General features: G+C 42.7%; 1 protein-coding gene across 22 annotated transcripts in view; it reads right to left on the bottom strand.

Annotated features, from left to right (window-relative positions):
* Window positions 1–24677, bottom strand: part of GPHN (gephyrin) — a 615912-nt gene that overhangs the window by 134130 nt on the left and 457105 nt on the right. For 12 of the 22 annotated variants that reach the window (XM_063948135.1, XM_063948129.1, XM_063948127.1 and 9 more), the window contains one exon: window positions 11759–11815. The exons of the other annotated variants lie outside the window; for them this stretch is intronic. In XM_063948135.1, the coding sequence (XP_063804205.1) occupies window positions 11759–11815 (57 nt within the window). The remainder of the gene's footprint in view (window positions 1–11758; window positions 11816–24677) is intronic. 22 annotated transcript variants of the gene reach the window in all.

Raw genomic sequence — 24677 nt, 5'->3', positions numbered from 1 at the left:
TTAGGATCCGGCTTTCCATCGCCATGCCGACAAACGCAGCTGCGGTAAGTCTTGGAACAGACATGGTACTTGCTGAAGCAAGTCCCTTCTTAGCGGCAGAGGCCATAAGACCTCTGTAAGCATCTCTTGAAGTTCCGGGTACCAAGTCCTTCTTGGCCAATCCGGAGCCATGAGTATAGTTCTTACTCCTCTACGTCTTATAATTCTCAGCACCTTAGGTATGAGAAGCAGAGGAGGGAACACATACACCGACTGGTACACCCACGGTGTTACCAGAACGTCCACATCTATTGCCTGAGGGTCTCTTGACCTGGCGCAATACCTGTCCCGTTTTTTGTTCAGACGGGACGCCATCATGTCCACCTTTGGTATTTCCCAACGGTTTACAATCATGTGGAAAAAACTTCTCAATGAAGTTTCCACTCTCCCGGGTGGAGGTCGTGCTGAGGAAGTCTGCTTCCCAGTTTCCATTCCCGGGATGAAAAACTGCTGACAGTGTTATCACATGATTTTCCGCCCAGCGAAAAGTCCTTGCAGTTTCTGCCATTGCCCTCCTGCTTCTTGTGTCGCCCTGTCTGTTTACGTGGGCGACTGCCGTGATGTTTTTCCCACTGGATCAATACCGGCTGACCTTGAAGCAGAGGTCTTTGCTAAGCTTAGAGCATTATAAATTTACCCTTAGCTCCATTATATTTATGTGGAGAAAGGTCTCCATACTTGATCACACTCCCTGGAAATTTTTCCCTTGTGTGACTGCTCCCCAGCCTCTCAGGCTGGGCTCCGTGGTTACCAGCATCCAATCCTGAATGCCGAATCTGCGGCCCTCTAGAAGATGAGCACTCTATAACCACCACAGGAGAGACACCCTTGTCCTTGGATATTGGGTTATCCGCTGATGCATCTGAAGATGCGATCCGGACCATTTGTCCAGCAGATCCCACTGAAAAGTTCTTACGTGAAATCTGCCGAATGGAATTGCTTCGTAGGAAGCCACCATTTTTACCAGGACCCTTGTGCAATGATGCACTGTTTTTAGGAGGTTCCTGACTTGCTCGGATAACTCCCTGGCTTTCTCTTCCGGGAGAAACACCTTTTTCTGGACTGTGTCCAGAATCATCCCTAGGCACAGCAGACGTGTCGTCGGGATCAGCTGCGATTTTGGAATATTTAGAATCCACCCGTGCTGATTGTAGCAGTATCCGAGATAGTGCTACTCCGACCTCCAACTGTTCCCTGGACTATGCCCCTATCAGGAGATCGTCCAAGTAAGGGATAATTAAGACGCCTTTTCTTCGAAGAAGAATCATCAATTCGGCCATTACCTTGGTAAAGACCCCGGGGTGCCGTGGACAATCCAAACGGCAGCGTCTGAAACTGATAGTGACAGTTCTGCACCATGAACCTGAGGTACCCTTAGTGAGAAGGGCAAATTTGGGACATAGAGGTAAGCATCCCTGATGTCCCGGGACACTATATAGTCCCCTTCTTCCTGGTTCGTTATCACTGCTCTGAGTGACTTCATCTTAATTTGAACCTTTGTAAGTGTTCAAAAAAAATTTTTTAGAATAAGTCTCACCTAGCCTTCTGGCTTCAGTACCACAATATAGTGTGGAATAATACCCCTTTTCTGTAGTAGGAGGGGTAATTTAATTATCACCTGCTGGGAATACAGCTTGTGAATTTTTTCCCATACTACCTCCTTGTCGGAGGGAGACTTGGTAAAGCAGACTTCAGGAGCCTGCGAAGGGGAAACGTCTCGACATTCCCATCTGTACCCCCGGGATACTACTTGTAGGATCCAGGGGTCCTGTACGGTCTCAGCGCCATGCTGAGAACTTGTCAGACGCGGTGGAACGCTTCTGTTCCTGGGAATGGGCTGCCTGCTGCAGTCTTCTTCCCTTTCCTCTATCCCTGGGCAGATATGATCTTATAGGGACGAGAGGACTGAGGCTGAAAAGACGGTGTCTTTTTCTGCAGAGATGTGACTTAGGGTAAAAAAAAAAAAACCGGTGGATTTTCCAGCAGTTGCCGTGACCACCAGGTCCGATGGACCGACCCCAAACAAGTCCTCTTCCTTTATACGGCCATACTGTGCCGTTTGGAATCTGCATCACCTGACCACTGTCGTGTCCATAACATCTTCTGGCAGTTATGGACATCGCGTTTATTCATGATGCCAGAGTGCAAATATCCCTCTGTGCATCTCGCATATATAGAAATGCATCCTTTAAATGCTCTATAGTCAATAAAATACTGTCCCTGTCAAGGGTATCAATATTTTTAGTCAGGGAATCCGACCAAGCCACCCTAGCTCTGCACATCCAGGCTGAGGCGATCGCTGGCCGCAGTATAACACCAGTATGTGTGTATATACTTTTTATTATATTTTCCAGCCTTGTCAGCTGGTCCTTGAGGACGGCCCTATCTATAGACGGTACCGCCACTTGTTTTGATAAGCGTGTGAGCGCCTTATCCACCTTAAGGGGTGTTTCCCAACGCGCCCTAACTTCCGGCGGGAAAGGGTATACCGCCCATAATTTTCTATCGGGGGGAACCCACGCATCATCACACACTTTATTTAATTTATCTGATTCAGGAAAAACTATGGTAGTTTTTTCACATCCCACATAATACCCTCTTTTGTGGTACTTGTAGTATCAGAAATACGTAACACCTCCGTCATTGCCTTTAACGTGTGGCCCTAATAAGGAATACGTTTGTTTATTCACCGTCGACACTGGATTCAGTGTCCCTGTCTGTGTCTGTGTCGACCGACTAAAGTAAACGGGCGTTTTAAAACCCTTGACGGTGTTTTTGAGACGTCTGGACCGTACTAATTGTTTGTCGGCCGTCTCATGTCGTCAACCGACCTTGCAGCGTGTTGACATTATCACGTAATTTCCTAAATAAGCCATCCATTCCGGTGTCGACTCCCTAGAGAGTGACATCACCATTACAGGCAATTGCTCCGCCTCCTCACCAACATCGTCCTCCTACCTGTCGACACACACGTACCGACACACAGCACACACACAGGGAATGCTCTGATAGAGGACAGGACCCACTAGCCCTTTGGAGAGACAGAGGGAGAGTTTGCCAGCACACACCAAAAACGCTATAATTATATAGGGACAACCTTATATAAGTGTTTTCCCTTATAGCATCTTAATATATATATAAACATATCGCCAAATTAGTGCCCCCCCTCTCTGTTTTAACCCTGTTTCTGTAGTGCAGTGCAGGGGAGAGCCTGGGAGCCTTCCCTCCAGCCTTTCTGTGAGGGAAAATGTGAGAGAAAATAAAAAACCTAAGCTAAACTTTCCTAAGCAGCTCTTTAGGAGAGCCACCTAGATTGCACCCTTCTCGGCCGGGCACAAAAATCTAACTGGCTTGGAGGAGGGTCATAGGGGGAGGAGCCAGTGCACACCACCTGATCCTAAAGCTTTACTTTTTGTGCCCTGTCTCCTGCGGAGCCGCTATTCCCCATGGTCCTTTCAGGAACCCCAGCATCCACTAGGACGATAGAGAAAGAATTATCGGTAAGTAAATTCTTATTTTCTCTGACGTCCTAGTGGATGCTGGGAACTCCGTAAGGACCATGGGGATTATACCAAAGCTCCCAAACGGGCGGGAGAGTGCGGATGACTCTGCAGCACCGAATGAGAGAACTCCAGGTCCTCCTCAGCCAGGGTATCAAATTTGTAGAATTTAGCAAACGTGTTTGCCCCTGACCACGTAGCTGCTCGGCAAAGTTGTAAAGCCGAGACCCCTCGGGCAGCCGCCCAAGATGAGCCCACCTTCCTTGTGGAATGGGCTTTAACAGATTTTGGCTGTGGCAGGCCTGCCACAGAATGTGCAAGTTGAATTGTACTACAAATCCAACGAGCAATCGTCTGCTTAGAAGCAGGAGCACCCAGCTTGTTGGGTGCATACAGTATAAACAGCGAGTCAGATTTTCTGACTCCAGCCGTCCTGGAAACATATATTTTCAGGGCCCTGACTACGTCCAGCAACTTGGAGTCCTCCAAGTCCCTAGTAGCCACAGGTACCACAATAGGTTGATTCATGTGAAACGCTGAAACCACCTTAGGGAGAAATTGAGGACGAGTCCTCAATTCCGCCCTATCCGAATGAAATATCAGGTAAGGGCTTTTATAGGATAAAGCCGCCAATTCTGATACGCGCCTGGCTGAAGCCAGGGCCAACAGCATTACCACTTTCCATGTGAGATATTTCAAATCCACTGTGGCAAGTGGTTCAAACCAATGTGATTTTAGGAACCCTAAAACTACATTGAGATCCCAAGGTGCCACTGGGGGCACAAAAGGAGGCTGTATATGCAGTACCCCTTTGACAAACGTCTGAACTTCAGGCAGTGAAGCCAGTTCTTTCTGGAAGAAGATCGACAGGGCCGAAATTTGAACCTTAATGGATCCTAATTTTAGGCCCATAGACAATCCTGCTTGCAGGAAATGTAGGAAACGACCCAGTTGAAATTCCTCCGTAGGGGCCTTCTTGGCCTCACACCACGCAACATATTTTCGCCAAATGCGATGATAATGTTTTGCAGTTACATCCATCCTGGCCTTGATCAGGGTAGGGATGACTTCATCTGGAATGCCTTTTTCCTTCAGGATCCGGCGTTCAACCGCCATGCCGTCAAACGCAGCCGCGGTAAGTCTTGGAACAGACAAGGTCCCTGCTGGAGCAGGTCCTTCCTTAGAGGTAGAGGCCACGGGTCCTCCGTGAGCATCTCTTGCAGTTCCGGGTACCAAGTTCTTCTTGGCCAATCCGGAGCCACGAGTATCGTTCTTACTCCTCTCCTTCTTATGATTCTCAGTACTTTTGGTATGAGAGGAAGAGGAGGGAACACATATACCGACTGGAACACCCACGGAGTTACCAGAGCGTCCACCGCTATTGCCTGAGGGTCCCTTGACCTGGCGCAATATCTGTCCAGTTTCTTGTTGACTTAGGGCATTGTAAATGGCCCTTAGCTCTAGGATATTTATGTGAAGAGACGTTTCCATGCTTGACCACAAGCCCTGGAAATTTCTTCCCTGTGTGACTGCTCCCCAGCCTCTCAGGCTGGCATCCGTGGTTACCAGCATCCAATCCTGAATGCCGAATCTGCGGCCCTCGAGAAGATGAGCCTTCTGTAACCACCACAGGAGAGATACCCTTGTCCTTGGAGATAGGGTTATCCGCTGATGCATCTGAAGATGCGATCCGGACCATTTGTCCAGCAGATCCCACTGAAAAGTTCTTGCATGGAATCTTCCGAATGGAATCGCTTCGTAAGAAGCCACCATTTTTCCCAGGACTCTCGTGCACTGATGCACTGACACTTGTCCTGGTTTTAGGAGGTTCCTGACTAGCTCGGATAACTCCCTGGCCTTCTCCTCCGGGAGAAACACCTTTTTCTGGACTGTGTCCAGAATCATCCCTAGGAACAGTAGACGTGTTGTTGGAATCAGCTGTGATTTTGGGATATTTAGAATCCACCCGTGCTGACGTAGCACTACCTGAGATAGTGCTACTCCACCCTCTAACTGTTCCCTGGACCTTGCCCTTATCAGGAGATCGTCCAAGTAAGGGATAATTAATACGCCTTTTCTTCGAAGAAGAATCATCATTTCGGCCATTACCTTGGTAAAGACCCGTGGTGCCGTGGACAATCCAAACGGCAGCGTCTGAAACTGATAATGACAGTTTTGTATCACAAACCTGAGGTACCCTTGGTGAGAAGGGTAGATTGGGACATGGATATAAGCATCCTTGATGTCTAGAGATACCATATAGTCCCCTTCTTCCAGGTTCGCTATCACTGCTCTGAGTGACTCCATCTTGAATTTGAACCTTTTTATGTAAGTGTTCAAAGATTTTAGATTTAAAATTGGTCTCACCGAGCCGTCCGGCTTCGGTACCACAAACAGCGTGGAATAATACCCCTTTCCCTGTTGTAGGAGGGGTACCTTGATTATCACCTGCTGGGAATACAGCTTGTGAATAGCTTCCAATACTGCCTTCCTGTCGGAGGGAGACGTTGGTAGAGCAGACTTCAGGAACCGGCGAGGGGGAGACGTCTCGAATTCCAATTTGTACCCCTGTGATACTACCTGCAGGATCCAGGGGTCCACTTGCGAGTGAGCCCACTGCGCGCTGAAATTCTTGAGACGGCCCCCCACCGTGCCCGAGTTTGCTTGCAGAGCCCCAGCGTCATGCTGAGGACTTGGCAGAAGCGGGGGAGGGCTTCTGCTCTTGGGAAGAGGCTGCATGGTGCAGTCTTTTTCCCCTTCCTCTGCCCCGGGGCAGGAATGAGCGGCCTTTTTCCCTCTTGCCCTTATAGGGACGAAAGGACTGGGTTTGAAAAGACGGTGTCTTTTTCTGCTGAGAGGTGACCTGGGGTAAAAAGGTGGATTTTCCAGCCGTTGCCGTGGCCACCAGGTCCGATAGACCGACCCCAAATAACTCCTCCCCTTTATACGGCAATACTTCCATATGTCGTTTGGAATCCGCATCACCTGACCACTGTCGCGTCCATAACGTTCTTCTGGCAGAAATGGACATCGCACTTACTCTAGATGCCAGGGTGCAAATATCCCTCTGTGCATCTCGCATATATAGTAATGCATCCTTTAAATGCTCTATAGTTAATAATATACTGTCCCTATCCAGGGTATCAATATTTTCAGTCAGGGAATCCGACCAAGCCACTCCAGCGCTGCACATCCAGGCTGAGGCGATCGCTGGTCGCAGTATAACACCGGTATGTGTGTATATACCTTTTAAGATATTTTTCAGCCTTCTATCAGCTGGTTCCTTGAGAGCGGCCGTATCAGGAGACTGTAACGCCACTTGTTTTGATAAGCGTGTGAGCGCCTTATCTACCCTAGGGGGTGTTTCCCAACGTGCCCTAACCTCTGGCGGGAAAGGGTATAGTGCCAATAATTTATTAGAAATCAGCAGTTTTTTATCGGGGGAAACCCACGCTTTATCACACACCTCATTTAATTCATCTGACTCAGGAAAAACCACTGGTAGTTTTTTCACACCCCACATAATACCCTTTTTTGTGGTACTTGTAGTGTCAGAAATGTTCAATGCCTCCTTCATTGCCGTGATCATGTAACGTGTGGCCCTACTGGACATTACGTTTGTCTCGTCACCGTCGACACTGGATTCAGTATCCGTGTCAGGGTCTGTGTCGACCATCTGAGGTAACGGGCGTTTTAGCGCCCCTGACGGTGTCTGAGACGCCTGAACAGGCACTAATTGATTTGTCGGCTGTCTCATGTCGTCAACAGTTTTTTGCAAAGTGCTGACATTGTCACGTAATTCTTTAATTACTACCATCCAGTCAGGTGTCGACTCCCTAGGGGGTGACATCACTAACACAGGCAATTGCTCTGCTTCCACATCATTTTCCTCCTCATACATGTCGACACAATCGTACCGACACCCAGCACACACACACAGGGAATGCTCTGATAGAGGACAGGACCCCACTAGCCCTTTGGGGAGACAGAGGGAGAGTTTGCCAGCACACACCAGAGCGCTATATATATACAGGGATAACCTTATATAAGTGTTACTCCCTGTTATAGCTGCTGTATTTATATATTAGCTGCCAATAGTGCCCCCCTCTCTGTTTTACCCTGTTTCTGTAGTGCAGGACTGCAGGGGAGAGTCAGGGAGCCGTCCTTCCAGCGGAGCTGTGAAAGAAAATGGCGCTTGTGTGCTGAGGAGAAAGGCTCCGCCCCCTTCACGGCGGCCTTTTCTCCCGCTTTTTTCAGGAAACTGGCAGGGGATAAATGCATCCATATAGCCCAGGAGCTATATGTGATGCATTTTTTTTAGCCATATAAGGTTTTTATATCGTTTATATTGCGTCTCAGGGCGCTCCCCCCCAGCGCCCTGCACCCTCAGTGACCGGAGTGTGAAGTGTGCTGAGAGCAATGGCGCACAGCTGCAGTGCTGTGCGCTACCTTATTTGAAGACAGGAACGTCTTCTGCCGCCGCTTTCTCCGGACCTCTTCGCTCTTCTGGCTCTGTAAGGGGGCCGGCGGCGCGGCTCCGGGACCCATCCAGGCTGAACCTGTGATCGTCCCTCTGGAGCTAATGTCCAGTAGCCAAGAAGCCCAATCCACTCTGCAGTCAGGTGAGTTCGCTTCTTCTCCCCTTAGTCCCACGATGCAGTGAGCCTGTTGCCAGCAGGACTCACTGAAAATAAAAAACCTATTTAAACTTTTACTTCTAAGCAGCTCAGGAGAGCCACCTAGCTTGCACCCTTCTCGTTCGGGCACAAAAATCTAACTGAGGCTTGGAGGAGGGTCATAGGGGGAGGAGCCAGTGCACACCAGCTAGTCTAAAGCTTTTACTTTTTGTGCCCAGTCTCCTGCGGAGCCGCTATTCCCCATGGTCCTTACGGAGTTCCCAGCATCCACTAGGACGTCAGAGAAAGTGAGGTTTGGGAATTATTTAGGGAATATGGAGCACCCCAAGATGGGACGTCGTGTCTCCAGGCATGACAAGACCCCCCCTGAATTTCTTGTAGCAAAAATTGAGAAAAAAAAGTACACAAAGGTGCGTAATTATTAAAGGTTGTACTAATATGTCACCAGAAATGTAAACCAGAATCTCAGTGTTGTTATTTTAGCAGTGGGTGTTAACACTGACTACTCATCCAAGGTTAAAATAGTATTAAAAAGGAGAGCGAAAGAAAAAAAATCAATAAAGAAAATAGAACTACTGAATGTAAAAAAAAAAAAAAAAAAAAAGTAAAAAGGCGTAAAAAAAAATTAGATTTTGTTTTAAACATTTTGGATGGCTGTAACTTTATTATTGAGATAAAATTTACTAATGCATTACATATTTATGAAAGCTCTTTAAGGGGGGAATTCAATTACCCGTGGTTGGTGACCACGGGTAATTGTCGCGCACGGGGCTATTCAATTATCCCTGATAAGTTGGCTGAAAAACAGGTCTGTTTCTCCCGAAAACAAAAAGGTATCACTAAACCTGTGTGTTTTCAGTAGAAAAGGTATTTTTTTGGGGTGAGACCAAATTGGATTGCCCCCCCCCCCAAAAAAAAAAAAAAAAAAAAAATACAGGAGAAACATCGGGAAATATAGCGAATAAAGTAAATTTTTTACTCCCGATTTTTTTTTTATTTCCTTTAATTGAATTCCCCCTAAATATTAAAAAAACTCAAAGCATTTGCAGTGTATAAGTGTACATGAACAATAATTTGCATTATGAACCATGAGCGCAATTTCTAAAACCAAGCTTTGCAAAGAAAAATATTGGTCTGATATGGTTCTCGTCATTTCAAGAAAACACTGTCCGATGGTCAACTTTAGTTATTCATTAGCTCATTAATCCACTGAAGAATTGAAAGCATGTACATGTGTACTGTAGCTTCACAATCAAATGATTTGATTATTTTCATTGTCTACTTTATACAGATGGAGCCAGGATGAGCGGCGTGTCTAGCCGAGCATGGCTAGGCACAGACAAAGCCACGATTAGCGTGTCTCCATCTGCATTTACCAGAATTCTTCAATTACGATAATATATCAGAAATGGTAATTTTAGTTACATTAATTTCATAAAGAAGTGTCCACTTACATCTAGCCTTCTTTCATGATAAACAGCCCTTCTAATCACGCCATTTTAATCAGCATAAATTGCTTGAGTTGCACAGGACCTATCAGCTCACTCAGGCAAGGCATCTCCCACTATGTGGCATATTGAGGCAAGATGAACGAGGACACATCTGTAGTGCAACATTTAAGTATATTTTACTATTTTTATATTTTTCTAACTAGAAATGAGGAGGTCTGCTTTTTCCAAAAGAGAAATTTTTGGCACAAATTGGAAACTGAATCCAAGATTTGGTGCATCCTTATATGTTAAGATTACTTTTAATGACATATAAAGTATTTTAACAAATGAAGCTATTTTGTAGTTTAATTAAGTAACAAACAGTGTTTGTTTTTTTAAATAAATCATAACTAGACCATTATATAAAATAAGCAGTACAGCATATTAATTGTGTAAAAAAAGAATATAATACATTAGAAATATTGTTTTCACCTCTCCACCTTGTCTTTTTTCACATTATATTTGTTATCACGGGTTCAAAACAGACTTATTTGGGAATTGTAACCACTGAACTATTAGAAAATAATACAAAATGACAAATAATAACACAACTATGCTACAATGTTAAAAGCAAAACATAATATATTTTTATTTTAATACCATTTGTTGTCTTAAATTTCTATTGTAGGCTATGTAATCTTTGGGTCCATCCATTTAACCCACTAGGTCTGATGCAAATAAGCTTTCCTATAGGGCTAATGTTTATGGGATAATGAGCAGGTGTAGGCTCATTACAGCAGTTATTCTCTAGTGTTAACACCAAGATTTAAATTTTGATCTCATGAAACCCTATAATCTACATCTATAGGGTACAAGTGTCTCCCACTTGCTTTCAGAAAATTCTTGGTAAAACTGCATGCAAGTTTTATTTAAAGAGTTTTTTTTTGAATGCCTGCATAAAGAGTAGGAGAGGTGTCTAGTCTATTGTTACCCATATACAGTTCAATCCATTTCTACCACGAACGGCTACAAGAGATGACATAAGACTTTTGGTGGATTCCCTAACAAGTGCCCTTATTAAATAGATTCTCAGTTTACAAAACAGTGGGGAAAATGCAATTATTTTGGCTGGCCCCACATGCAAGGGGGGCAAGTTGACACTGACTGGCAGCAATGACATTGGAACTTGCCCCCATCACGGCTTGCAATTGTGACGGACTTGTATATTTTGCTTGCAGCCCTATGGGAATGTGAACAAAAAACTGCAAGTGTAGAGGTGCCGTAAGTGGGGAACATAGTCACATTTACAGCATAAAATACAAAATTAGCTTTACAGGAGAGAGATCTAAGCATTTGGGTTGTACTATTTTAGGAATTAAAGGGACATTAGTAAAAATGCATGATTAAACAGGTAAGTCTTGAGTATGTTTTTGAAAGATTCTAGAGTGGAAGCCTCTTGAACTATGCAGTGTACCGAGTTCCATACAGTCAGAGCCACAAAGCTAAAAGCTGGACCCCAAGATAAATTCTGAGGTTCTAGCTACTACTAATAGCTCTTCATCTACAGATCGGAGAAAGCAAGCAGAATAGTATGAGATCAGAAGCTACTTCAGGTACCTAGTAACCCTGGTCACATAGGGCTTTGAAAGTAAGTAAGCCAATCTTGAAATTGATTCACCAGTGTACTGGCAGCAAGTAAAGAATGGGTGTGCTCTGGCTGGAATGGGGCTGGTTGGTTAATTGTATGGCAGCTGCATTTTCTACTATTTACAAATGGTGCAATTCTTAGTAGATGGTAGAGGCCACTGCAAAGGTAGAGGCCATTGCAGTATTTTAATTCCCAAATAAATGCATTACGATTCCATGATACATGAAAAATGCCAAAGAGGAGAACACTCTTTGTACCCACTGCAAATAAAAATACTAGATTTTATTATTTTAATTATATTTTGTTGAACACAGCCAATGCCTCTGATTAAAAATCTGAATTTTATTGTATCATGCCATACACTTAGATTGGGGTTGGCAATTTTCATTCAGTGTGATATACAATATGTCAAACGAAAACAATCACAACTGATAAATTACAAGACAATAAAATAAATAAATTGGCCACAGCAGATGATTACAAAAGGTTTTAAAACATATTTACTTTGACGGATCCAACTCTATTAGTAACACCTTTGTTTTCGTCCGGCCGTCTAACTTGCTATAGACCAGGAATTAATGAAAAAAAGTGAACTTAAAAATAATAATAATCATAATAATAATAATTTTGCAAGATATACTACTAGCTAAAGGAGAGAAAGATAAGTGCAATTTCAAGGTGAAAGAAAATGCAGATATCAACCAATCAAACAAGATGTGTAAACAAAGTGTACAAATGTGTCAACAATCTAGCCTGCTCTATTAACAATGTGTTATAGCTGCATATTCAACATTCCCTATTCAAACAACAAACCCATGGAAGTATATGGCTATTGTGTACAAAAACCTAAATGTTAAGTCTAGAAGGTACTTGCAATACAAACAGTGAGAGACTGTAAGATACAATCTGATGTATTTTTATTATTCCGGTCTCTATTGTGCTCCTACTTGCAGTAACTGACTGATCTTTTCCATCTGCTGTTCCCAGGGCAATTGACTGATACTGAATAAGACAGTCACTCAGTTGTTTAATTATCTCATGGTTTAATCTCTCACACTTGTGCTGTCCGTTTGAAACTTTTAATATTGCATTGTTTGTTTATACCAGTGTAAACTTCCCTGAACTGTGCTACGTGGTGCCATAAAAATGCATTATTGTAATAATAATAATAATATTAATAATAATAATGTTATTCATATTTTTCAATGTGATGCATAACCATATATGTCAATTTGTAGTTTATATGCACATATAACAACAGAAATTAGGAAACATATTATAACGTAATTTAGAATAAGCGTTTAACTCAATAATTTATTTATGGCTAGCTAATTTGATGAACACTTGGGTATATTTATGAAGTGGCAGGTTTGACCTTGAAATTTAAAGTGACACTGAACTTTGCACTTAATATTAGTGCCACCTTAAATTTTGAGGTCAAACCTACTGAGAAGTACTTTGTAAATACACGCCTTACTGTGGTCTGAAATCTGGCCAGATAGTTGCTAGGGTTAAATGGTCAGAGAATATTATGGAGAACTAGCAATAACACATTTCATTTCAAGCTAATTTAGGTAGCTGAGTAAACTGAATGAGCATTTGATACATCTCTGCTTCTAACACATGTGCTACAAAAACATTCAGTCCAATGGTGTAAGCAGCACTCCCAGGATTTATAATCCAGATAACAGCATTGCTCACCACCGCAGGTTTACATCAATTTATCAGATTTCACTCTTTCGTCACATCCTGATGAAAAAGTACAATCTTAAACGTTGATGTAAGCCTGCAGTGGTGAGCAGTGTTGTCATCTGTATTATAAGTCCTGGGCGTGCTGCTTACACCATTGGACTGAATGTTTTTGTAGCACATGTTAAAATAAACTGCCTGAACATGCTTAAGAAGAAAGGACTTTTATAAAAAGGGTGTGAGGGAGAGTTGCAAGAGGAGACTTAAAATGTATGAAGGGCAGTGTTTCTGAAGATCTTGCAGGTGACAGGGAATAATTTGAATTGATTTCTGGGCAAGACTGAGAAAAATGTCAATGACTGATATATCGATTGTAAAAAATTAATAACTTGTACTGGTGAGAAGAGGAAGTTTGGGGCATTGGAAAAAAAATAATTAGTAGTACTGTAGTAGGAAAACAGAGTCCTGCAATGAGTTACTGCAGATCATGAGGAAAGACCATTGCATTTACAAGCCAATCTCTGGAAACAAAGGAAGGGAAAAAGTAAAGAAGGAAGGAAGGAAGGAAGGAAGGAAGGAAGGAAGGAAGGAAGGAAGGAAGGAAGGAAGGAAGGAAGGAAGGAAAGGAAGGGATAGGAAATATTAAAGGAAGAAAGGAAAAGGAAAGAAGGAAGTGAGGGAAAGGATAAATGTTGGAAGGAAGTGAGGGAAAGTAAGGAAATAGGGAAGGAGAAGGAAGAAAAGGAAATAGCAAAGACAGAAATTAGGAAGGAAGAAAAATTAAAGGAAGGTGGCAAAAAGAACGATAACAGTGAATTATTTGGGCTTAACTTTAGCGGTGGACTACAGTACTTTAGTAGAAAAAATGGGTAGTGAACTCTGGCGCAAAGAAAGTCTGCCCAATCAAACCCCTATACCTGCCCAAACAACAGGTGAAGATCAATGTAAATAAAAAGGGGAAAGGGGTATGATCAAAGGCGCCCAAAGTTGGGGAAAGGGATAATTGGGAAGGGATACACGATATACAAGGTGATTAATTTGGACAAAAAAATGACATGTGCAAAATAAATAAATGAAATTGGTTTCAACAATACTTGGTGTATTCTTCAAACGGGTCTCAATCAGAACGTCCGTCTATGATGAGAAGCCTCAATGGATATATAAAAACAGAGAAAATAACAGAAAAACCAATGTGTAGTAGGTTTAAAAAAGTCTGTAAGTCAATGGTGTCCAGAAGATGGAGCCCTAGTGATTGGGGAACTTGATAGCAGAAAGGACAGGGTCTCACCACCAATTCTTTCAAGAGTAGGGACGTACCAAGACTCACAGTGAGAAAGATGAGAGAAAGCACATAACGGTATCTTTATCTTTTTTCTGATCGATAGAAGGTACAGCGTACCTCACTCACATGTACAGCAGAAGATTTCCTCATATAATGGTATCTTTCAAAAAATGGATCCAACGAATTCAATAAAATGGTTCTTTTTAATGTTTGACAAAAAGTCAATTCAAAATAAAACAAATACAAAAGCCAATACGAAAACCTTATTTGTATGGTAACAGCGGGGGTGTGGGGAGAGAATGTTGATAAACTCCAAAAAAACAAGAGGGTAGTCCGGAATTCCCTCCTGTAAATAAACCCCCCGTGTACCTTGCAAATGGTTTAAAGGTGCATGCACCAACGCCGTTTCAACCCTAAGGTCTTTTTCAAGGTGTGACACCTTGAAAAAGACCTTAGGGTTGAAACGGCGTTGGTGCATGCTGAGAGTGGATTTTTATTGACCTAAGCCTGATCACCTTTAAACCATTTGCAAGGTACACGGGGGGTTTATTTACAGGAGGGAATTCCGGACTACCCTCTTGTTTTTTTGGAGTTTATCAACATTCTCTCCCCACACCCCCGCTGTTACCATACAAATAAGGTTTTCGTATTGGCTTTTGTATTTGTTTTATTTTGAATTGACTTTTTGTCAAACATTAAAAAGAACCATTTTATTGAATTCGTTGGATCCATTTTTTGAAAGATACCATTATATGAGGAAATCTTCTGCTGTACATGTGAGTGAGGTACGCTGTACCTTCTATCGATCAGAAAAAAGATAAAGATACCTTTATGTGCTTTCTCTCATCTTTCTCACTGTGAGTCTTGGTACGTCCCTACTCTTGAAAGAATTGGTGGTGAGACCCTGTCCTTTCTGCTATCAAGTTCCCCAATCACTAGGGCTCCATCTTCTGGACACCATTGACTTACAGACTTTTTTAAACCTACTACACATTGGTTTTTCTGTTATTTTCTCTGTTTTTATATATCCATTGAGGCTTCTCATCATAGACGTTCTGATTGAGACCCGTTTGAAGAATACACCAAGTATTGTTGAAACCAATTTCATTTATTTATTTTGCACGTCATTTTTTTGTCCAAATTAATCACCTTGTATATCGTGTATCCCTTCCCAATTATCCCTTTCCCCAACTTTGGGCGCCTTTGATCATACCCCTTTCCCCTTTTTATTTACAGTACTTTAGTGTCACAGCAAGAAAACGGTCAGGTTCATGTAAATGTTGATAGGGGGTTGGGGTGGTGTAACCACAGAGAATATAAAAAAGGTACATTCTTGAGAACATGATTACAAAACTGATCAATGGATATGCAGTGAAAACTGAACAGAATGGTTCTGCGGATAACCTTGTATGACTGGAATACCAGGGCAAAGAGTTAGGTCATTTATGCTAGTTGACAGCAGGCAAGGGCTACTTCTGTAAGATTATGAGTCCTTGAACACAGTATCATTTTTAATGGCAAGTACGGTATAAAAGGTGTGATTTAAAATGGATAGCATAAAAATAGGGACAATGATATTTCAGGCAGCTAGAGGATGGAGTTTCAGGACGGAGGCGTGAAGAGGGTTTAACCAGGAGAATTAAGAAGTACAAGTTGAAATACTGGAAGATATCTGGTAGAAAACCAATTGTAAGCTTTGAACAGCGCTGGTTACAACTGAAGGTGGTGAACTATACAAAGGTTGCTCATGTGTTACATTGATTGGCAGTGCGGTGAACAGCATTGGACAGCTGAACGGAAGCTACAGTGGATATGAAAGTATGATATTCAAAGCATAATGTATGATGAAAATACTGCAGTGGAACACGGGAAGGGCAGACTCAACTAGATGGACATTGTAATGTGATGAAATTATGGAAAAGCACGGAGACACAATGTGATGCATCCTATGACAGCTTTACATAAGCCAGCGGTAAATTGATTTAATCTGTTAGGCTGGTTACACATCTTAATGATGAATCAGAAAGCTGCCTGATGGGCCAACCTATCCAACGATTTGGAAAGTGCTCTGCACAAACAAATTGTGCATACACGCTTACCAATCTGCCACCAGACATACCTTGCCACAGGAACACTACACAGATAATGACAGCATTGTAAGTGGATCCGGTGGCTGGTATATGGGTCGGTTGGCGGGTACTGTACATACAGGCAGATGTACAGATATATCTGCATGATATACAGTATGGGCATCTACTGTGATGCACAGACATATCGGCAACGCACAGAAGCCCATGGTATAGCTGATATTTATCAATCATAGGCTGTATGGATTATGTATCAGCAAGTGAGTACTGTTAGGAACAGACAGTAGAAAGGCAAGATGTTCAAAAAAGTCAATAGGAGCGGAATGATAATGGAGAGCAATACAGATTAACATAAATGAAACACATATAATATGCAACACATCAGATAAGAGATACAAGATACATAAAAGTAAAAAAAGATAGATTTGAGGTAGAAATGAAATACATACATACATACTAAAACTAGATAACGCCGATTCTTAGTAATGCAGAGCTAGGAAAGCGGAGAGAAGGCTATATACAGTACTACAGGTAAGTGCAGGGGAAGCGGGGGCATGACGACAAAAAGCTGAATGGTAAGAACACAAAAGGACCTACAAGGAATGGCTTGGTGAACAAGGGAAAATGAGAGGTGTTAGGATATAAATAGGCACTTAGCCCCTCTCACATCTCAAGCCAAGCATCCAAGTAAATGTAACATGGGCATTATCATGTAATGGGTCTGCATTTGGAATTCCAAGCCTTAAACAGAAACACTGTAAAGGTAATAGGTTGATGTTTTATTTATTTTCAAAGAAATAGATCTCTGAAGAGATAGGAAATGTATAGACTTATTGTATACAGCATGCAATCACAATTACACCAAATCAAGCAATCATGCAAGGACAGGCAGAAAGGTTACTGTATAACTTCCAGTGTTGTGGAATTTGGGTAAGAGTTAGGTTTAACGTACAGATGTGTCCTCTTACATCCTTGCTGCAGTCACGCTAAACAGCCCTTGAAGTTGCATCACGTCGTGGTGAGACATGGCAGCGCAGAGAGTCTTTTTGCATTTTTTTCCATGAAAACACTATAACGTAGCATTTTGTATGCAAATACAGTCACAGTCATACACAGAATATAGGCATGCTGCATATCATTTTAATCAGCAGAAGTAGCTTGTGTGTCCAATTACATTACTTTGCGTCTAAGACACATTTTCACAGAAAAAATGCAAAAAAGACGCTCAGTGCTATCAAGTCACACGGCACTCACATGTTATGTGAAACGTGACTTGTAGCGCACGGAGCAAAGATGTAAGAGGACACATCTGTAGAACTGCACTGCCCAAAAAGAAAGTTTTAATGCCAGACCACATGACCACGGACCGCAATGTAATCTCAGATACAACAGCAGCGCTGCTGGGGGTGTCAATACTAATCAACTGCCCAAATCTAGGAGTGTCATGTACTAAGGAGATTTAATTAGCCTTAAAGGGGAACATATTCTAATTAAACAAGGAATGTTAAGCAATTTACAATGACATGTCAATAAAGGTGGAAACTAAGGATGCAGGGTACGTTTTCTGTTATCCGACTATGGGGGTCATTCCGACCCGATCACTCGCTGCATTTTCTCGCAGCGCAGCGATTGGAACTGCGCATGCTCCGGTGCCGCAGTGCGCCGGCGCATGGCAGCCGTCGTTGCCTAGCAATCGCGTCTGAGGCAGAGGCGGTCGATGGGCGGGAGGGGGCTGGACGGCGGCGTTAAGCCGCCGTTTAGGGGGCGCAGTCCGGCCAACGCAGGCGTGGCCGGACCGTTGGGGGGGGGTGGGCCGTGGTGGCTGCGTGACGTCACATGCAGCCGCTGCGGGCCAGGGAGCGACGAGTAGCTCCCGGCCAGCACGCTAAAGCTGCGCTGGTCGGGAGCTACTCTTGAAGTGCAACGGCATCGCAAAGAATATAGTCAATCACTGAAGAGCAGGATATGTACGTCTGCATGTATACAACTGAGATTTTTTGTTTATGTTAGTACATACACAGGTTCATGACCTCACTGAGCATGACCCCACACGGGTCAGTGGGCACAGGTCACTCTTTTATTTGTCTCATAATGTACCAATTCAAAATCTATGTTTCCTGTAACTTCTGAAAATAATAAAAACAAAAATAAAATGTTTTTCTGCAAAATCGGGAACAACATAACATTCCAGCACATCATTGTGAGGATTGTATACATACTGGAGCTCCATTAGGGTAGTAATGCTTTCCAAAACAATGACTTGGATAAACAACCGCAACATATATTATAATTGTAAATATAAGTCTAGTTATAAATGAATAGTGGTTCATTTACAGTGCTCTGCATAAATCTTTGAAGTCTGTAAACCCAATGCTAGCATATCAGCATAAGATCTAAAGAATACACAAAAAGAAAAAATATTTTTAAAACAGAAGTATTACTAGGAAATATTTTTTTTCAATTTTTAATAATGTGGTTTGAGTTTATTATATAGTAGCTGTCACTGAAGTCATACAGTAATGTCAGGTGGGCGCTGTAGTAAAATGGCAACAAAGTAACTCTAAATGATAGAAGACCGTGTATACACAATAACAGATACAGATCTCCATTCTTATTGGCAGTTATGCAACATATTTCTTTGACTGGTTTAAGTTGTCCTCTAAAATACAATAATCTTAAATATAAAGCTTGATAAAAAGATTGTTCCCAATTTTTTACGTTTAGTCTCCATATGTCCATAGACTAACATGAATATTTATGTAGAAACAATCTTAAGTGAAATGCTTACGAGTTCTTTCATTTAATTACACAATACTATTCAGAGGAAGAGAAAGCCTTAATATAAAGAGCAGCTACTGTATTCTAATGTTAGACAGACATTGTGTAACCACTTAAAGAAACCCCAGTGGCTCCAATAAAAACAGACAGATGGGAACCTTTTTAATACAGGTTGAGTATCCCATATCCAAATATTCCGAAATATGGAATATTCCGAAATACGGAATATTCCGAAATACGGACTTTTTTGAGTGAGAGTGAGATAGTGAAACCTTTGTTTTTTGATGGCTCAATGTACACACACTTTGTTTAATACACAAAGTTATTCAAAATATTGTATTAAATTACCTTTAGGCTGTGTGTATAAGGTGTATATAAAACATAAATGAATTGTGTGAATGTACACACACTTTGTTTAATGCACAAAGTTATAAAAAATATTGTATTAAATTACCTTCAGGCTGTGTGTATAAGGTGTATATGACACATAAATGCATTCTGTGCTTAGATTTAGGTCCCATCACCATGATATCTCATTATGGTATGCAATTATTCCAAAATACGGAAAAATCCCATATCCAAAATATTTCTGGTCCCAAGCATTTTGGATAAGGGATACTCAACCTGTATCTTAAGACAGTAAAATTGTATGAGGAAATGCCATGTGAGTCTTGATTTCATTTTTTTCTTTTTTTCCAATAATCATGAATATCAGTTAAAACCAGCTCTACAGATATTGGGGGTCATTCCGAGTTGATCGCTCGCTGCCGTTTTTCACAGCATAGCGATCAGGCTAAAAACCGGCTGTTCTGCGCATGCGTATGGGCCGCAGGGCGCACGCGCCAAGTAATTTCACACAAAACTAAGCAATTTAACACAAGGGCGAGCGACTCTTTTCAGTCGCTCTGCTGATCGGTGTGTGATTGACAGGAACTGGGTGTTTCTGGGCGGAAACTGACCGTTTTCTGGGAGTGTGCTAAAAAACGCAGGCGTGTCAGGCTAAAATGCAGGAGAGGCTGGACATATGGGGGAGTGGCTGGCCGAACGCAGGGCGTGTTTGTGACGTCAAACCAGGAACCAAACAGTCTGCAGTGATCGCAATCTAGTAGCAGGTCTGGAGCTGCTCAGAAACTGCAGGAAAAGATTTTCGAGCAGTTCTGCGATCCTTTCGTTCGCACTTCTGCTAAGCTAAGATACACTCCCAGAGGGCGGCGGCCTAGCGTGTGCACTGCTGCTAAAAGCAGATAGCGAGCGATCAACTCGGAATGAGGGCCATTATGTATCTGCATGGGTTACTATAGCATCCTGTACATGCCTAAGGCATAAACCCTAAAGCATTACAACTTCTATAAAGCAAATGCTTAAGTGCATGCCACTGGCATAAAGGACTGGGGTGTGCATTGCAAATAGTCATCCTGTGCAAATAGGGGCGCCATAACATTTTAGGTTGCGGGGGCAAGATCATTTTATTTCAGCCCTCCCTAAATGTTGCCCCCCTCAGGGGCAGGTAAGCTTACCCACCGACTACCTACCCGTTGACAGATATGTAGATATATATATGGGATGCGGTTATGTGACCGCCGGTCACAACACCGATGCCGCCATCTGAAAATCCTGCCGGTCAGAATGCTGACTAACGGGGACTATTCCCACTTGTGGGTGTCCACGACACCAATAGAATGGGAATAGAACCTGTGGCGAGCGCAGCGAGCCTGTATGTAGCTTTGTTGCGCTCACCCCCCCCCCCCCCCATCGGTATTGTGACCAGTGACCTCCGGACCGCCGGTCACACATACCCAACCCATCTATCTATCTATCTATCTATCTATCTATCTATCTATCTATCTATCTGTCTATCTATCTATCCTCAGACTTAAGTTAATAACAGCATCAATGACACTATGCGGAATGCAGATAATAGTGTATCAGAATAAAAATACATCAATAAGAGTCCCATTTATTGCGTTTCAGATACAATAAATAGAATTTCTTCTCGCCGCTATTCAGGCAATAAATTTTTTTAATTTCTGCTCAGATGCATTAAAAATCACATCCAGGAGCATGCGCTCCGATCAGTGACGTGCAGTGAGGTCAATGGTTAGGGAGGCACATAGGGGGGAGGCACTGGGCTGGATTGGGGGAACTGGGCTGGATGGGTAGAAGGGGCAGTGAGATGGGGGTTGGAGGAAACTGGTGTTGTGTCCAGTCCTCAGACTCTAGCAGCAAGTGTCAGTGAGAAGAACTGTGAGGACTGGAGGCGGATTTTACCTCCAGCTCTCTAGCTGACATGCCTCCCACAGTGAGGCAGCTTTACCTGGTGCCCCCCCCCTTGTCCTTTTTCACTGCAGTGTTATTGGCTGCAGCGCATCCCACCCCCGCCAGGCAGTTTCTGATTATCAGGGGGAAGTGCAGCCTCACCTCTCACTGTATTTGCAGTGGTTTTTGCAAATGCACTTGAGGATACATCCAAAGTTCTTGAAATTTTCGACTGACCTTCATGTCTTAAAGTCATGATGGAGTCGTTTCTCTTTGCTGAGTTGAGTGGTTCGTGCCATAATATGGATTACAACAGTAGTCAAATAGGGGTGTCCACTGTGTACTAACTCTACCTCTGCTCAACACAACTGATGGTCTTAAACACATTAAGAAGGCAAGTAATTCCACAGATTGACTCTTGACAAGGCACACCTGTTAATTCAAAACCATTCTAGGAGACCTCATGAAGCTGACTGAGAGAATACCAAGAGTGTGCAAAGCTGCCATCAAAGTAAAAGGGGGACTACTTTGAGGAATGTAAAATATAAAACATATTTTAATTTGTTTAAGACTCTTTTGTTTACAACATAATTCCCTGTGTGTTCTTTCATAGCTTTGATGTCTTCAGTATTAATCTACAATGTAGAAAATAATTAAAAATAAAAACCATTGAATGAGAAGGTGTGTCCAAACTTTTGACTGGTATTGTAAGCAAGGGATGTGGATCATAAGGTCGACCACACTTAGGTCGAAAGTCATTAAGTCCCCCACTATTGGTTGACAGTGACTAGGTTGACAGATGAAATAGGTCGACATGGGTTTTTTTATTTTTTGGGTGTCGTTTTCTTCGTAAAGTGACCAGGAACCCCAATTAGTGCACCGATTTGCTCGCCATGCAGGTTACTATTCCCAATCATAGTCCATGTGGATCGTAAAGTATGAAAATGTAAAAAAAAAAAAAAATCTTTCAAAAACTCATGTTGACCTAGAGACCATGTCGACCTAATGCATGTTGACCAATAGTGGTCGACCTAATGACTGTCGACCTAGAGACAGATTACCATAAGCAAGTGGGAAATTGTGTATTTCTTCAAAACCAGTTGGCTACCATGACTACTGTATCTCACAGGCAAATAAAGACAGAGAGGACTCATTTTTATGAAGAGAAAATCATAAAATCAAACGTAAACACAGGGCTTTTTTTCAAATACATTAAAATCATATCGACTACGTCAACATGTAGTTATGTTTATTATTCAAATTTATGTCATTGTAATTGACAGAAATAGCTATTAGCTTCATACCACAAAAGCAGTGGAGAAACATGCAATTTGTCTTTCAAAAATGTTTCATGAAGTAATGGCTAAATAATAATAATAATAATAATAGTTTGAAACATTTTAAAATGAATAGACCAATATGATTTCTGATTAACAGAGATATTATCTGAGATACAGCAATGAAAGCAGCGATAACCTTGAACAACTAATATTCAAAATAAGGCTCTCTAGAAGCATTTCTTGTATATGTACTAAGCTAATTTCTCTGTCTACTGGTGGACTAATATATATATATATATATATATATATATACATACATACCCACACACACTATATAGACAAAAGTATTCGTTTGCCTGACCATTACACCAACAGGGACTGTAACTCTCGTCAGGATTTCCACAATATTTTGGAGTGTTTCTGAGAGAATCTGTGCCCATTCATTCTGTAGAGAATTTCTAAAGTTAGACACTGATGTTGGACTAGTAGGCCTGGCTTGCAATCTCCGTTTCAGTTCATCCCAAAGGTGCTCAATGGGGTTGAGGTCAGGGTTCTGTGTGGTCCAGTCAAGTTCTTCCACACCGAACTCATCACACCATGTCTTTATAGTACTTAATTTGTGCACTGGGGCACCATCATGCTGGAATAGAAAAGGGCCTTCCCCCACAAAATTGGAAGCATAACATTGCCAAAAATGTCTTGGTCTGCTGTAGAATTAAGAGTGTCTTTAGGGCCCTTTCCCAAACCCTCCAAATGTCTTGGTGTGCTGAAGCATTAAGATTGCCTTAAGGGACCTATCCTAAATCCCGAAAAACAGCCCCATACCATTATCCCTCCTCCACCAAACTTCACAGTTGGCATAAAGCAGTCAACATTCTCCTGGTATCCGCTAAACCCAGACTCACCCATCTGGCTGCCAAACAGAGAAGCATGATTCGTCACTCCACAGAACACATTTCCACTGCTTCACAGTCCAGTGTCGGTATGCTTTACACCACTTCATGCAACACTTGGCATTGGACTTAGTGATGTGAGGCTTGCATCCAGCTGCTTGGCCATGGAAACTTATTTCATTAAGCTTCTGCTGCACAGTCTTTGTGCTTACTTAATGGCAGTGGAAGTCCAAATATTTATTTTCCGCAAGAATATACAAGTAAATTGTTTAAAAATCATACAATGAGATTTCCTGTTTATTTTTTTCAGATTCTGTCTCTCACAGTTGAAGTGTACCTATGATGGAAATTACAGACCCCTCTCATCTTTTTAAGTGGGTCAACTTGCACAATCGGTGGCTGCCCAAATACTTTTTTGCCCCACTGTAACTAGCTGAATACCCGTGCTTCGATACGGAATTTCAAGTATTTCTGTGCATATAACTTTAATTTTGAAGGACTTCCTGGTAAACTAATTAGACTTGCAACAGGATATGCTCCGCCCGCCGTTGCCAATCTCTGTCAGGCCGCACCTCCGGGTGGGCCTTCCATGGATTGATGCTGTCAAAAGGCTGGCACTGAGGAGAATAATCCACCTCCTTCTCTGCCCCGTCCTGCCTCTGATTAGTGCTGTAAATGCTGGGACGACAGGCCAAGCTCCGCCTGCTGTATGTTAAATATGTACGGTTTTCAGGGATAGGCTGACTCTATTCCAAAGGGCCCAAGGTCTCCTTGCTTAGCTTCTGAATCACTGCCACCTGTCTCCAGCTGCCGCCTGCCTGAGCTGTCACCTCTGAAGGGACTATGAGGGCCGCATTTCCCCCCCGGCCTGTCTCCTGCCACGTCTGCAGGTGACTTGAGAGTGCTGCCACCAGCCTCTAGATCTCTGCCTTGACACTCAGCCTGCATGGAATCTGCCCTGGATGCCGGATCACCCCCTCGCAATTCTGGAGAATTGTGATGACGTCCGATGTCCCTCCCTGTCCCGGCTTACTCGGTCTCCCAGCAAGGAGATGCTAGCTTTGAGAGGAGGACGACACTTGGGCAGGCTGCACAGTTTTCCATCTACTTTGACTTTGTGAGTTAGCAGCACTGCAGTTCCACATATGTATATAGACA

Source organism: Pseudophryne corroboree, chromosome 12 (assembly GCF_028390025.1).
Source record: "Pseudophryne corroboree isolate aPseCor3 chromosome 12, aPseCor3.hap2, whole genome shotgun sequence".
Taxonomy (NCBI): Eukaryota; Metazoa; Chordata; class Amphibia; order Anura; family Myobatrachidae; genus Pseudophryne; species Pseudophryne corroboree.
Note: the sequence above shows the minus strand (reverse complement) of the source record. Positions and strands in the feature narration are given on the sequence as shown.